The 16691-nt window shown below is 41.8% G+C and overlaps 1 protein-coding gene across 3 annotated transcripts; it reads right to left on the reverse strand.

Moving 5' to 3' along the window:
- Positions 1-4949: 4949 nt before the first annotated feature.
- Positions 4950-15421, reverse strand: LOC131546607 (uncharacterized). 3 transcript variants are annotated; one of them, XM_058786306.1, is made up of 3 exons: positions 15214-15421; positions 7325-14892; positions 4950-4996 (listed from the first exon to the last, which is right to left on the reverse strand). In XM_058786306.1, exon 2 carries the CDS (start codon positions 14666-14668, stop codon positions 8570-8572), a length of 6099 nt encoding a protein of 2032 aa, XP_058642289.1. In that variant the 5' UTR covers positions 14669-14892; positions 15214-15421; the 3' UTR covers positions 4950-4996; positions 7325-8569. The 3 variants fall into 3 exon arrangements, with proteins under 3 accessions (XP_058642289.1, XP_058642290.1, XP_058642291.1); XM_058786307.1 differs by having other exon boundaries at positions 7325-8053; positions 8370-15421; XM_058786308.1 differs by lacking the exon at positions 4950-4996 and having other exon boundaries at positions 7324-7415; positions 8370-15421.
- Positions 15422-16691: the final 1270 nt, after the last annotated feature.

A 16691-nucleotide genomic window follows, 5' to 3' on the forward strand; every position in this document is an offset into this window, starting at 1 on the left:
TATTTCACAACGTGACGTATGCATACCGGAAGTAGGGTAAACTCTTTTCCGGTCCGGTGAATGCGCTAATAGAACAGTGGATAAGATTGAAAGTAATCAGTCCTGTATTGCGCTCTTATGTTCAAACATGAATAAGAAGCAACTGTTTATCGTTTTACAACTTTCCCAACGACGAAATTTACTCCAGACACTGACAGCAACTGACGCTGCAGCGCTGCTGGTGCAGAAGAAGCACGATTACGAGAGCCACCTTTCCCGGTGAGTATAATGTTCTTAATGGACTGTAAAACAGTAGAGGATTGAAACTAAACAGTGACTATAAATTTTCACAATATATTTAAAGTAGATTATGCTTATACGTTGCCTTATAAACGTAAAGTAGGCTACCATATGGAAGCAGTTATGCTAACAGTGGAACATTTTAGTAAGGGGAATGTGTTTTCATTATTTGCGTGGTCTTCTGCGGGGTTCTGACCAATACAGTTTAAAACATCTCTGACTGGTATTTTTTTTTCTTATGTCTTCCCCTCTTTATACTGCTCTCTGTGGCTAAGCTCAGTGGTTCCCAACTAAGTGCATAGATCCACTTCTAACTGATGTTCTATGATGGTCTAACTGTTCTGTATCTGCATAAACCTGTAATAGTGATTCACCAAGTTAAACTTAGTCTTATGAATACTTAAATCATGAGATTATTATTTTTAGACTGACTGTCTAGACTTGTCGTATTCCAATGTTAACTCAGAACACAATAATTAATGTTACAGCTGGAAAGGAAGAAATGTTAGTCGTGATGGTATGATTAAGTTATTTAAAAATAATTAATATTAAAATTCCTTCACAACATGTTTAGCGCAAACTATTAATATGTTTTATTACTTTATTTTCTTTAATTAGGTGCTCTTCATGAGGCTTTGGAAAAAATAAAGGAGCTGGAAGAACTGGTGTGAAGCCTCAACATCTCTCAAGCTTTGCTGGATAGCCAGTTAATAAACTTCATCCTCATCTGCATACCTGCTGTAACATCCTCCTCATCATCCAGTTACATCATCCTCCTCCTCTTTATTACCCAGCAACATCAACCACATTTTCTTAACACTCAGTAACATCAGACAACTCCTAAACTTGCTACGCAAACAAGAGCAGGTAGTGCCTTTTAGAGAAGTTGCATAGTCACCCTTAGCCTATTTCATAAGAGAATCCCCATGCTATATGCCAGTGACCATCAGCAGACCCTGGACATGCCAGTGGTAGGTGTGTAGTATTATTATTACTATTTTTGCAGTGAAGAACTTCTGCTGAGCTGCTTTTTCGAACTTGCTTGCAGATGTCATGACAAAAATGTATATCTTTTGCACTACATTGTAATCTGATTTGCACATCATGCACTTTACATGGATTTTTTTATTAACTGTTGTCAAAATAAAACTTTTGAAGAATACGTATTTTTTTCTTATTTTTTTTTAACTGGGTGCAGAGCCTATACCAGGCCTGCTGTTTGCTTGTGCATTTTTGATTCTTAGTGTTATTTTATTACCCACTTAATTGATGTTTCAAGTCTACAGGTGGCATGGTATTGTGTTTATTTATTTGCCTTTTGTACACGTGCTTAAATTCATTGTAAAGATTTACATTTCTCAATTTCATTCATGTGATAAAAAGAAAAATGTGCCATTGTGTAGTGGAAGACCACTGCTATTTATTGGAAAACAAACAGTTAAAGCCATTTACCATCGGACATCATTCCAATTTATTAAGTGTGTGGATATATAGTGGGAGCTGAATCTTCAAATGTCATGCCATTTAAATGAAGGGAACATTTTTTAAAGCAAACATAATTTGGTGCCATGCAATCCCCGAACACTGAATAAGGGTTAAAATGACCATTACTATATAATATACATTTTTAAATCACATGCCATGATATATTAATCCTATTAGCAGAGGGTGCTGTTAATAATAAGTTGTTATAGACACTGAGACAACCAATATATTTGAAACAATCTTATCAGAAAATATACTATCATCATTAGCTAAATCCAGTCTGTATTTACTTCAAGCTGATGTGGCTCCTCATGCTTTCTTATTGACAACACTTGGACCAAATGACCACTTTTCCCTGCAATACTATTTGAGACTGTAGTGTCCACACGCACGCACGCACATTTGTTTTAGTATTAGTGAGGACATTGCTTAGACTTGCATCTGTTTTCTGTCAGGTAAGTTATATCTTTTATAACTCATTTACTCATTTTATAACCATTACCGCAAAACGCTAGATTTAAATAAATAATAATTATTATTAATTTAATACTAAAAACACGTTTCGGCTGATTTATAAGCCTTTTTAACAATCAAGGACCAGTAAAATGTGCCCACTAATCGGTTGTCATAATATTTCACTATATAAGTGAGGAAAATTGCCCCTCACAAGTATAGTTAAACCAGTATACACAAATAGTTAACTTTTTTATTAAACCACTTTGAAATTCATCCATAAAGCCAACAAGTGATAAATTGGAAATTAGCTATAATGGCAACTGTCAAATAATACATACTTTGACAATAAAAAAATACGTTTCTCAAAAAATTATTTAGCCTTCCTTAAAAACGGTCCACAAAGCGGACTTTATAAGAAAATAAATTAATGTAATGACGGTGAGAAAACTACTATTCCTAGAGCATTTAAATAATGAATAACAATCATAGCGGACTGAAGCGCGACCGGACATACCGCTTCCCTACTTCCGCTGTCGGTCGCCATATTGTGAAATAGGCCTATTCTACACCTGATCCATTGAGACTCCAAGACCTCTGAAATGGGCGGAAAATATTTGCTTTTGGGGCTTACCAGGAACAGAGATGTGTGCCACTGATTTATAGTATCTACTAGCATCAAAAACTGATGAAATTTTGCTGATGGCCATGTTTGTTGATTTGTCTGATTGATATTTAAAGGTGCAATAAGTGATTTTTCAAAATCTCTGTTGACATTGTTGATATTTGAAATAAACCCAACCAAACACACCCCTCTCTTCATTGCACACTGAGTCAAGTGTTTTGACAATTTAGAGCCACCGTACAAGCGAACACCAATATCCAGAATGGCGTTTGACAAGTTGATCCAATTCATCTCGCAACACAAAGCATTGTAAAGGTCGTTGCACACTGAGTTCACAGAAATTGGTGGTCTTCTTTTTCATATGTGGCTGCAGTATCGCTAGCAAAGCATTAAACTGATCCACTGGATGTGGCATAGCAGACGTGCAACAAAATAATGATTCACGGAAAATAAAGCACAGATGATGAACAAATGACAAGGAAACATGGGTAAAGAAATAAAAAAAAACTAAAAGACTGAAAGAAAAAAATAAAAGAGAAGCACACCTAAACTAAAATGGAAGAAAAAAAAAAAGAGCAGTTATGCCAAAGCCAACATCTGCCTGTGTTGTCCGTTAAAACAACCCTAAACCACAGCCCAATCCCCCATCCCACTCTCTGAGGTTCAAACAGACATCTGTTGAGGATATACTTCCCTTCCCCTGATGTATGACAGTTCTCTCACAACACAATAAAAAAACAGAGCATATATTCATCATACACAGTGTGTAAATAATTAAGCACATTTTAGCAATTTAAAGAGCTGATTCAGGTGCCTGGATCACAGAGAGTGTTGCTGTTTCTGCCTAACAAGCAAAAAAGGCCTTCAAAATAGAAAACTGAACGATGCAGATTGTGTTTTGCTTAAATTTCTTTTTAGTCATGTGGCAAAGCAATGCAGACGCAGACAACTATGCAACATGAGTCAATGCTATTCATTCTTGGGGAATTTCCCTCTCTGTGTCAAACTCTGGAGAGGTCAGGAGAAGGGAGGATATTCGTGATGATTATGTGAACATTTGCAGGCTTGAAACATAATATCACTTCCTGTCATACTGAAAAGGTACTTTCCAGCACATCAAAATCTACTTTCAATTTAATCTGATACCTTGTTTAATTGAGCTTCTCCAGCCAAAGTCGTTCGTGTGATCTTGCATTTGGTCTCCCTTCGTGTCAGCTGAAAACAGGTGATCTTACGCTGAATCCTCTTTTCACCAGTCCTAAATAACTTTAAGTTTGATCCGGTCAGTCTAATTCTCCTCTCTAGACAAAGGCAGATGCAGTCATTTGGGACATCTGGTTCTCCGGCTCTGGTTCTCAGGAGCTTCGGCCACATACAGCTGTCATTGACTCTGATCAGAAACTCTCCATTCCTGTGATATCACAATACAACATTCAAACAAACAGACCACCATTACTGATTTAAGTGTATGGATAAACAGATTTTCTGTTTTTTAAATTATATTTGTTCATTTATTTTAATTTGCAAATTTATGATGATGAATAACATTTGAACTTATGGTTTATTGCACTTGCAGCAAGAAACATTTCTCTGAGCAACATCAATTCATGTTCAGAGCATGTGCCTTGTTAATATTTAACACATTCTGATTTACATCTGCATTAATCAAAATGGATTGTACAGGTTTATAACTGCACAGGAGAGACTGGGTTACCATTTTCTTCCTGATCATCACAGCTATCTTATGCCCAGTTCAGAGTCCTCCACTGTCCTGTGGGAAAAGTTTAATCAAATTTAGCCCATATAATCAGGTACGCTACATTTTAAAAGTTTGGGGGCAATAAGATTGATCAAAAGTGACACCATTTGAAATAAATGCTGTTCTTTTGAACTTTCTATCATGATTTCCATAAAAATAGTACAAAATTGTAAAAAAAAAAAAAAAAGAATAACACTATAATTTGTTATATTACAGTGCTTTAAAATTCAACTCTTCATAACTGCACATTAAAAATAAATTTTCAAAATATGGAGGAAAAAAAAAATCTAAATATAAGAAAAAGTGCAAAAAACATAAATATTAATAAATACATAAAAAAAACACACACCTGTGCTTCTTCATTATCGGAATGCCGTGATACTGGAATCCATGCCCTAAAATTAAGATAAATTGAATATAATATTTATAATCTAGTTCAGTGGTTCTTAAACCCCAGATTGTGCATGTTAAACAATACAGCAGGGTTCCTCAAATCTTTGGAAGGCCATTGCCCTGCAGAGTTTAGCTCTAATCCTGATAAAAAGACACTTAAGCAAGCAAGGGGTGTTTCTCAAATGAAAGGACACATCCTCGTAAGGCTGTATATCTTGGCTGCCACGTCATAAAGCTACATTGTAGGGCTTCTAAATTTAAAGGATCCTTGGAAGGCAGTCTTCGTTTTGCATCATTAATTCGGCCTGTTTGAAGGATTCATCAGGTGTATCCTTCTCATCCTACAATCACCCACAATCCTTTGCATAGATTCCAATTCAGAAAAAAATATTAGCTGAAAATGAATAGAGATGACTGAGATTTTTTTTTTTTTTGCAAAATTAAATTAAACAAAGAGAGAGATTTGAGGTGAACTGTGCGTTCACACCGCAGGCGGCGAGAGCGTCAAAGTGGCCGGAAGTCATTCATTTTCAATGTGAGCCGGCGGCAAGCAGCGGCGAGAGCGGCTTGAAATCAGGTCAACTTTATGGTAATGAGCTATGACGCGGTTGGGCGGCAACCAATCGGAAAGTAGAAGTCCTCCGCTTGAGCGGAGTCCAGAGAACGCAGTCCTGTAAACTTTGGTTCCGACCACATTAGTTCCTAAGCATTTTCACGCTAGAACGCTTGTTTTTCAGCGGGAATGCAATTCATTTGCTCAAAACAACACCAATTTGACCAACTGCATTTAGACTAGCACTTAACCACGAACTATATATATACCCTACTATATATATATATATATTTTTTTTTTTTGTCCTTAAAATTATTCTTAAAAGTATTTTTCATATTATAATTTAAAAAAAATGTCATGCCATGACTGAGGGAGCGAAAACATTCATGACATAGCCATGCCCACTTACTAGAGTGTTTCATTCCAGCATTTAATGCTGAGTAGGACTCTAGCCTTGAAGCCTCAGAAGGACTGGACTAGGAAAGATGCAACCTTACCAAGACACATCTTTCCCCTTGAGAAGGTCTTCAGTGTTACTAGAAAATTACAGATGGGTGAGTTTGATCCGCAGGGCACCAGGTCCAGATTTGAGGAACCCTGAATATACGCTTTATAAATAATGGTGTATGTACATTAGACATAATGGGCCAGATTTACTCTCAGCTTGCAAACCATATATTATATATATATATATATATATATCTGATCAAAGTCACATCTGTGGCGTCGGAGCAGTTCGCGTGAGAACAAGTCTGTTCAGTTGTATGTATGTATATATATATATATATATATATATATATATATATATAACAGTTCTTTATGGTCCTCCAAACTGATTGGCTGATAAAAGTGCGATATTAGAGTGATTACAGAGCTCCTCCAGCTGTTTCACCGATTGTATCATAAAAATAATAATAATACTATTTTGTGTCATGGAATACAGTTTTAAGAGGTTTTTTTATGCGAGAATGTACTTGTTTGGACTTGAAATATGCAGTTTGTTAATAAAGATAACGTCTATATGACAATTTGCTTCGACGTTTTCGGAGATGTGAGCTCCAGGGCGACAGCGACCATTCAGCGCTCATCACCTCACCACGGCCAGATCTTCTGGAATTTACTGCTGGCTCGGAGGTCTCTGTAGTAGTTCAACATGAGATATCTCAGTGATCTATTATTTTTTGTGCGAACTTGATATTGAACTGAAGAATGAACTGAAGAATGAATGCTGTATCAGATGCAGGTAATCACACTCGCTGAGTCAGTTTCTCTCTCTTTTAATGCAGTAATACAATGAGCTTTTAATGAAGCAACTCAATATTCCTTCATTACTAGTTCTAAACTGACGTTTTGGAATTAGTAACGGAGGCTTGGGCTCAGCTGTTAAACTGTCAACTTTAGATTTGGATACGTGGCAGAAGGAAGTAGTTCTTCTTAAAAGAGGGCTCTTAAAGACACTCCATTGCTGTTTCTAATTTATTTACACACTTGTGCCGTCAAACTGTTGTATAAATGCAATATCACACTCGTAGACATGAGATATGGCTGTATATCAGCACGGCTGTGATTCGACCGTAGGCATGAGGCCGTAGGCCGAGTTAAATTAAACATAATGGGCCAGATTTACTAATAGCGCAAATCTAGTCCCAAATGTATGAAAAGCTTATCATTGAAAAATGTGTCACTTGGGAAACAAATCAAACACAAAACAAAACATAATATACAAAACCTTTAAACCCTCATGTCATACTGAGACAAATAAAGTGTTCAAACTCACGGCTTGAATCTGAAAATCGCACCAACAACAGAAGCAAGAGCAGCACAGCAGATGACAAAACCAAGCAAACCCCAACAGACGGTGCTGGATTCTAGGAAAGAAGAACAGAGGGAAGTAAACAAAAAAAAAGTCAATATAACACTTGTAAACTACAATGTTACTGTTATTCTGAAAAGGATGAACATTTGTTTATACAGACATGGGATGATTACCATGGACCTTGGATTACCATGTCCAGAATTACTACTAATAATAATTAGATAGGTGAGTGAGAAGTCATTTTTGACAAACAGAGTCAAATGCTGCATTTCAAGTACAAGAAGAATCAGTAGACTAAGTGCTCCAAAACCAGACGTTACGTCATTACCATGACATTTACCACGCACAATAACAGGGTTGCTGCAGGATTTTTTAACTCAAATTTAAGACTTTAAGACCTTTTTTAAGACCTGCACAAATAAAATTAATACCATATGAGCAGGGTAGGGCAATGTCTATGATAAACTGTAAAATTACTGTAAAAAGCATGATTTACAGTTCAGATAGAATGTAGCAGAGGCACGCTACAATTCTGTATTACACTGATTGAGGCGGCCAAATATGGACTGGATTCCGGTAAGAGAATCAACGATTGGAGAAGAGATTATTCACAAAGATGCCTTTATTGAACAGGGTGTGAGTTGTCATCTGCACCAGTTATGCTTTGGTTATGACATCTGTATTAATGGTCTAAAGGAACAATAAAGAAATATAATTACAATCATATTCTGAGAACCATTTATACACTGGCATGATAATCGAACATATGCAAATAAACAATGATTAGACACTGCAAATAGGCATGGTATAGTTGTGCAATGATGCGTTATTAAACACTCTTGTGAAGAAGTATAATAATACTGCCGATGCTAATACTGATTAGCGCGGTTTTCTCGCGGCAAATTACGGCCGCTACGGCGCTCAAACTCGCCGATGGTAACCGCAGAACGATCGCGGGACATCAATAACATACATTCGAAAAACATACATATGCAAATGTACTTACATTAAGGCATAAACGCATTATACAAAGCATATAACAAGCGTGCAGAAATGAATATCCACCAAACTGTCTTCCTGCGTGTCACACTATAAATCAGTCCGTGTGGTCAACAACTTTGGTTCCTAGGACAGGCTTTCGTACACAGCCGCCCCCAATTATCTGACAGGGTAATTGTAAACACCAAGAAAGTCTGTCTACAGCGTCTAAGACTCTTCCTCAAAGTGAGGAAGTGGAATCAACCTAACAACTGGTCGAGTGTAGGATTTCTCATTAACTCTGACACGGGCAGTGCGAATTTTCCCGTCAGGTCCAGCCAACGTCTCAGTCACTGTGCCCACAGGCCAGAGGGCACGAGGAAGTTGGGGATCAACAATGAGAACCACTTGGCCCACAGTCAGCTCTTTCCCATCCTTTCTCCACTTATGTCGATCCTGCAAACTTGGGAGGTAATCTCGGATGAAGGCAGTCCAGAAATGATCTGCCAACACCTGGCTGTGTCTCCATCTGCGTCTTCCGAGCAGGTTGGTAGAGTCGAATAAGACTTGAGGTAGGGAGGCATCACGACGGCCCATAAGCAGTAGGTTCGGAGTCACTGGGTCCACATCTGCAACATCGGAAGATACGTAGCCGAGAGGCTTGGCATTTAGAATGCCCTCCACCTCCACTAACAATGTCTGCAGCACTGGCTCTGGCACCGTTTGCTCTCGCAGAATGACACGTAGTGCAGTCTTTACAGATTTGACTTCACGCTCCCAGGTTCCACCGAAATGAGGAGCATTAGGTGGAATGTAGCGGAATCTGATCTTCTGTGGAGCAAGCAGTTCTTGAAGCTTAGGTGCCATGACAGCAAAGGTGTCACGTAGTTCTCGATCTCCTCCTACGAAGTTGGTACCGTTGTTGCAGAGCAATTCCATGGGCTTACCCCGTCGTGCTATAAAGCGACGCAGAGAGAGCAGGAATGCATCAGCATCAAGGTGTTCCAACAGATCAAGGTGCACACATCGGGTTGTCATGCACTTATAGAGGACGCCCCATCTCTTTTCATGGCGACGACCAACTTTTACTGAAAAGGGGCCGAAACAATCTACCCCCGTGGAATAGAACGGCGGTTGGTGAAGTTGCAGCCTGCAGGATGGCAGATCGGCCATTTGGGGGACTTCAGGCTTGGCTCGCCAGAACTGACAATCTTGGCATTTGCGCTGATGCTTACGGACGGCTTCCCTGCCCCTAAGTATCCAATACTGACGACGCAATTCTGCTAGCACCCTTTCAGAACCCGGATGCAGAAGTCGGCGGTCCGTCTCTTTGATTAACAGCTTAGTTGTAGAATGTCCAGGATCCAACACAATCGGGTGAATGGCATCCAGGTCGAGGTCACTCGCTCTACGCAATCGTCCCCCTACTCTGATGAGACCTGTGTCCTTATCATACTCTGGTGCAAGGGATGCCAAACGGCTGTTCGCTGGAATCGGCTGTCCAGTCTTCAAAACTTGGACTTCTAGTGGGAATGAGTCCTGTTGAGCTTGAGCCAGGATAAGTTTCTCTGCTCCGACATAGTCATCAGCTTGTGGAGAAGATTCATTGTCTGTAGCAGCCGCCCCGTGTAGGGACCTGACAGTGGCCTCAACTAGCTCTAGCCATGTGTGGAATTGATTGGGGTCCAGAAGTGAATGATTGGAGACTGTGACAGTGCCAATGAATGCAGATTTTCTCAACTCGCTGATCTCTGATTCTACCTCAATGACGGGTGTGGATGTCCACTGGTCAAAAGGTCGAAGGAGGAAGTCTGGTCCTGAATTCCACTGATGGGGACGTGCTAGCTGGGTCAGGGTCAGACCTCTTGTGATGTGGTCAGCAGGGTTGTGAGCTGAATCAATGTACCGCCATTCAGCCGTGTCTGTGAGGGTCTGGATTTCTGCTATACGTGTCCCTACAAATACCTTGTAACGACAGGACTCAGATGTCAGCCAGTTCAGTACGGTTGTTGAGTCGGACCAGAGGGTGACTGTATGGATGTTAAGAGACAACTCAGTCTGTATTACTTTGGCTAACTGAGCGCCGGTGAGGGCTGCACTCAGTTCCAAACGAGGCATGGATAGGCATTTTCTGGGAGCCACTCTGGATCTGGCCAAAACGAAGGCGACATGGACGTGGCCTTGATCATCAGTAGTGCGCAAATAGGCCACTGAGCCGTATGCTCTTTCTGATGCATCGCAAAAGATGTGGAGTTCTCGGATGGCACTAGGGTAATCAGCACAGGCTGGGGCATACGGTCGAGGAAATTGCAGCTGAAGGAGATGAGGAATCTCTCTTATCCATGTTAGCCACTTCTCTCTTAGCTGTAGAGGCGTTATCGGATCGTCCCAGCCCAAATTCTGCTTCCAGAGGTCTTGGATAAGAACCTTGGCCCGGGTCGTAAACGGGATGATATACCCCAGCGGGTCATACTGGCTGGCCACGGTCTTGTACACATTTCTCATGGTGGGCTCTAGGGGCTCGGTTGATCGCAAACTATAACCCAGGGTGTCACTGAGACAATCCCACCGTAGGCCTAGAGTGGGTTCTTGTAGGTCTGTACTGGCTTTGGTCAACCACAGTTCACTGTTAGCAGACCGGGCTTCTGCGGGAAGGTGTTCGATGACAGAGGGTACATTGCAGGCCCACTGTCTTATGTCGAAGCCTCCCTCAGATAGCAGTTGACGAAGTCCATCAACTACCTCCTTAGCTTCTTCAGAGTTCAAAGTGCTGTGCAGGCAGTTATCAACATAGAAGGAATTCTCAACTATGTTAACCAGACTGACCTGGTCGTTCTGGTGTTCTTGGGCACTTCGCTGGAGGGCGTAGATGGCGCAACATGGGCTGCATGTAGTTCCGAACGGAAGCACCTGCCATTCATATACCTCAGGCTCCTGGTCTCTGCACATGTTCCTCCAAAGGAACCGCAACACTGGCTTATCTTTGGGCAGCAAGCGTATCTGGTGGAACATACCCTTTATGTCCCCACTCACAGCTACAGTGTGTTGTCGGAACCTCAGAAGCACACCTAGCAATGATGGTCCCAGCATCGGACCAGGAAGTAGCTGACTGTTCAAGGACTGCCCTTGATATGGAAAGGAACAGTTGAAGACGATCCTGTCTTTGCCATTATGATGTACGATATGGTGAGGAATGAACCAGGACTCTGGAGTACTGTGTGCTTCTTTTGTGGTTATCTTGGCTACATATCCAGCAGATTCCAACTTACGGATTTCAGTGCAGTAGGCTTTGGCCAGTTCAGGATCTCGTGCCAGTCTGCGCTCGGTACCTCGAAGACTGGGAAGAACAGCCTCCTTGTCGGCACGGAATATGGTCATGGGCATGCGTCGGAGCAATGGTGTGGCATAACGTTGAATGCCATCTATGTTCACTCTGGTGGTGGCGTTCTGGAGCATGGCGACAGCGTCTTTGTCTTGCTTGGACCTGGTGACCATTCTCTCATTGTATGGGAGGGTGTCGACCTGCCAGAGTCGTTCGACGTGTCGAATCAGATCATCATAGGGCGTAGCTGTGGTGATATGAAGGCACTGCTGATAACACCGTGAGGGCTGCTTGGGGCTCATGGGACCTTGAAGAGACCATCCCAGCTGTGTCCTGATGGCTATTGGACCTCCGTCTGGGCCTCGGCATACAGGCTGTATTGGCGTTAAGAGGTGCGGCATGTCAGAACCAATGAGAAGTAGTGGTTTGACTCTGTCAACAGGGGGAAGAGGAAGATCTCTCAGATGACGATAAGCTCGTTGAAGCGCAGCCACTGGGTAGTTATGTTCTGCCAAACTCAAACCGGTAGCAGTAAAGGCATTAGGGATAGTGAACCTCTGCATGGGTTTAGTGACTGATGAGACCTCGAAGGAAACAGACGACCCTTCAAGTTCTGTGTGAGATTGTCGGACAGTCTGTAAATGAAGTAACTCTGGGGTACAGGTAATCTTGAGCTGCTGCACGACGGGGGAAAGCACGAGTGTTCTCTCTGACCCGTCGTCGAGAACGGCATGTGCCTCCATTGTGTGGGGTCCATTGTGGAGGAGGACCTTGACAACCTTCAGCATGACTCTCGGTGTACGATTCGGTCTGTCCAAGAAAACCCGGGTAGATGGGAGGCTGACGGTGAGGACAGCACTGGTGGTGTCTTTGATGGAATCATGAAGAACTATGAGATGTATCTCTTTACAGATTCTACATGGACGTTTGAGGTTGCAAGACTCTACAGCATGGAACCGTCCACATCTCCAGCAACGTTTGCCATCTTTAATCCAAGCTACAATCTGGGAGGTAGTCAACTTCTTGAACGCCTCGCAAGAGTTGAGATAGTGATCCCTGTTGTCACAATGGGGACAGTATGGCTCGGGCTTGGAGCTGAACTTAGGGGCTGTCAACTCAGGAGCCTTAGCTACACTCTCACGTGTCAGGAGAACTGGCCTTGGCTGCTCTCTGGGATAAGGTGCTCCTCTAGCTCTACCAGGGGCCTTCAGAGTTTCACTCTGGAACATAGCCGCGGCTCTGCTGGAGATACGTTTCGCTTGGGACTTGTTCTGGAGCCAGTCTGCGAAATCAGGGAGTGTGTAGGTCTTGTCGGTGCCTGTCTGGATAATACCCCGGCTTAGACAGTATTCAACAAAACTGTCGCGATAGGCTGGTGGCAGTTTACTCAAGAGACGGTCCACATGTGAGCCACACAAAAGCTCATAACCATTCTGACCCTCAAGAGTTCTCAGCATACCCACTAAGGACTGTACTGACAATGCAAATGAGTCGAAGGCGGTAGCATCACCCAACTTAAGAGGCGGGGTGTTTAGGATGGCACCCAACTCGGACTGAACGAGCTGTCTTGGCTGTCCATACTTGTCTTGAAGTGCTTGCAGAGCAGCAGTGTAAGGCTGGGAGTGATACATGAAGGCTTTAGCTAGCTGATGAGCACTGGAAAGTTTCAAATGGCTTAAGAGAACATGGTATTTATACTGTTCACTGATATGATTGTGATTACTCAACAAATTGTCCAATGCTAACTTAAACAAAGCAAAGTCACTCTCAGCACCACTTTCGAAAACTGGTAACGTAGGTCGTGGAATGCCATTGGCTGATGCAAACAGGAGCTCTTGACTCGGTTGAGGTGAGTAGGCAGTTGGGGGGAAAGGCACAGATGTAGCTGCTTGAATGTAACCAGGAGCTTGAAGTGTCGTCGCCGATGCTTGGTGGCTGGAGACAGGAAGCTGCCACGAACCTGGAAGGGTTGTCCCCGATGTTGTTGCTGGCTGCTGTACCCTGTAGCCAAGGGTAGGTTGTGTGGCGATAACACGCTGCTGTGTCACGCGTTGCATGATGGTGCTCATGGGGTACGCAGCGGAGGTCGGGATGGTGAACACCGCTGAAGGCTGAGGTGCTACGTTCGATGTTAATGACACAGAGTGTACTGGATCGGCAGTGGGAGCAGAGGGTGCAATGTCAGGGACTGGCGATGAGAATGCTTGTGGCCCTGGATGGAGTGCAGCGGGCAAGGGTGCATCTGCAGAGTAAGTAGCAGGTGAGGCCCACTGTGGCGGTCTAGGTGGCGGCTGGGACACTGCAGAAACATTAGGATCAGGCAGTTCTGTAGGACAGGGCAGCAGCGATGACGTCACAGCTGGCGACTGGAAGGGGGGCTGCTGAGGCTTGGAAGACATAAGCTGCGGTGAACAAGCCTGGCTGCGCTGTGCTGCAAGCTGTTGCGCGTTTGGCGAACCAGAGTCTGCAGGAACTGGAGTGGTCGCCCTAGAGTCTATAGAGAGCATGGAGGATACAAGCTTAGCCACTTCGAGTTCAGTCTCTGCTTGTTGAAGCTTGCGCTGTCGTTCTAGTTGTTTCAACAGGGCCTCCTTTGCGGCAAGCGCCTCCTCTTGCGTGCGCTGGGCTTCTTTAGCTTGTGCCTGCAGTCTTTGGTGTTCCAGATCAATCAGCGAGTCCTCTTCTGCTTGCTGCCGTAGACTGTCATACTGTCTCTGTTTAATCTTCTCCTCCAACATAGCAGTCTGGACGCTAGAGAGATCTGGTGGGACATAGACGCCAGCGGAAGTAATGGAACGCCTACTCGTCCTGGAGTGAGAGCTGACACCACTGTGAGACGTTTTCCTCGAGCTGCTTCGGGGCTGACTAGGACAGTGAGAGGAAGCCTTTGGAGGAGGGTCTGCAGGTTGGTAGCCAACATCGTAATCATCCAGATGAGTAGGCAGATTAGTCTTGCGTCGAGGTCTGGACGTAGTCTCAGATGCGTCACTTTGTGCTTTGTCCATATTGGTTCGATCTTGCTCTCAATCCGGCTCGAAGGACCACTTTTGTAGCAGAGGCACGCTACAATTCTGTATTACACTGATTGAGGCGGCCAAATATGGACTGGATTCCGGTAAGAGAATCAACGATTGGAGAAGAGATTATTCACAAAGATGCCTTTATTGAACAGGGTGTGAGTTGTCATCTGCACCAGTTATGCTTTGGTTATGACATCTGTATTAATGGTCTAAAGGAACAATAAAGAAATATAATTACAATCATATTCTGAGAACCATTTATACACTGGCATGATAATCGAACATATGCAAATAAACAATGATTAGACACTGCAAATAGGCATGGTATAGTTGTGCAATGATGCGTTATTAATGTAAACACTCTTGTGAAGAAGTATAATAATACTGCCGATGCTAATACTGATTAGCGCGGTTTTCTCGCGGCAAATTACGGCCGCTACGGCGCTCAAACTCGCCGATGGTAACCGCAGAACGATCGCGGGACATCAATAACATACATTCGAAAAACATACATATGCAAATGTACTTACATTAAGGCATAAACGCATTATACAAAGCATATAACAAGCGTGCAGAAATGAATATCCACCAAACTGTCTTCCTGCGTGTCACACTATAAATCAGTCCGTGTGGTCAACAACTTTGGTTCCTAGGACAGGCTTTCGTACATAGAAGTTTTCACAAAACAAAAAGTTATTATACACTTTTATACATTTCAGCCTTTAAACCATTTTTTAAGAAAATGGATGAGTCAAAAGTATTAATTATATTAATTTAAACAATTATCAATAAATTATTATATGTGACCCTGGACCACAAAACCAGTCTTAAGTCGCGGGGTATATTTGTAGTAATAGCCAACAATACATTGTATGGGTCAAAATTATTGATTTTTTCTTTTATGCCAAAACTCATTAGGATATTAAGTAAAGATCATGTTCCATGAAGATATTTTGTAAATTTTCTACTGTAAATATATAAAAACTTCGTTTTTAATTAGTAATATGCATTGCTAAGAACTTCATTTGGACAACTTTAAAGGAGATTTTCTCAATATTTAGATTTTTTTGCACCCTCAGATTCCAGATTTTCAAATAGTTGTATCTTGGCCAAATGTTGTCAGATCCTAACAAACCATACATAAATGGAAAGCTTATTTATTCAGCTTTCAGATGATGTATAAATCTCAATTTTGAAAAATTGACACTTAAGACTGGTTTTGTGGTCCAGGGTCACATATTAATTAAATAACATACAAACACATTTTAGTGTTTAGATTTTTATAATGAATGATCTCCTTATCGATCCACCAGTTCACATTTACAGCTCTGCGTGTTTGCAGGGTAAAAACATGGGTCGATTTTTGCATTGGTCTGAACAAAAACAACCCAATGTTCCTGCAATACTGGAGGCTGCAGTTCTAGGACTGCATAGGACCCTATTTTTGGTACAGCACCATCTATTCCAACAGAGGAGACCTGATTCAAACATCAAACAAACAGATGCAAACGAACTTACATTAAGGCATAAACGCATTATACAAAGCATATAACAAGCGTGCAGAAATGAATATCCACCAAACTGTCTTCCTGCGTGTCACACTATAAATCAGTCCGTGTGGTCAACAACTTTGGTTCCTAGGACAGGCTTTCGTACATAGAAGTTTTCACAAAACAAAAGTTATTATACACTTTTATACATTTCAGCCTTTAAACCATTTTTTAAGAAAACGGATGAGTCAAAAGTATTAATTATATTAATTTAAACAATTATCAATAAATTATTATATGTGACCCTGGACCACAAAACCAGTCTTAAGTCGCGGGGTATATTTGTAGTAATAGCCAACAATACATTGTATGGGTCAAAATTATTGATTTTTTCTTTTATGCCAAAACTCATTAGGATATTAAGTAAAGATCATGTTCCATGAAGATATTTTGTAAATTTTCTACTGTAAATATATAAAAACTTCGTTTTTAATTAGTAATATGCATTGCTAAGAACT

Source organism: Onychostoma macrolepis, chromosome 09 (assembly GCF_012432095.1).
Source record: "Onychostoma macrolepis isolate SWU-2019 chromosome 09, ASM1243209v1, whole genome shotgun sequence".
Classification (NCBI taxonomy): domain Eukaryota; kingdom Metazoa; phylum Chordata; class Actinopteri; order Cypriniformes; family Cyprinidae; genus Onychostoma; species Onychostoma macrolepis.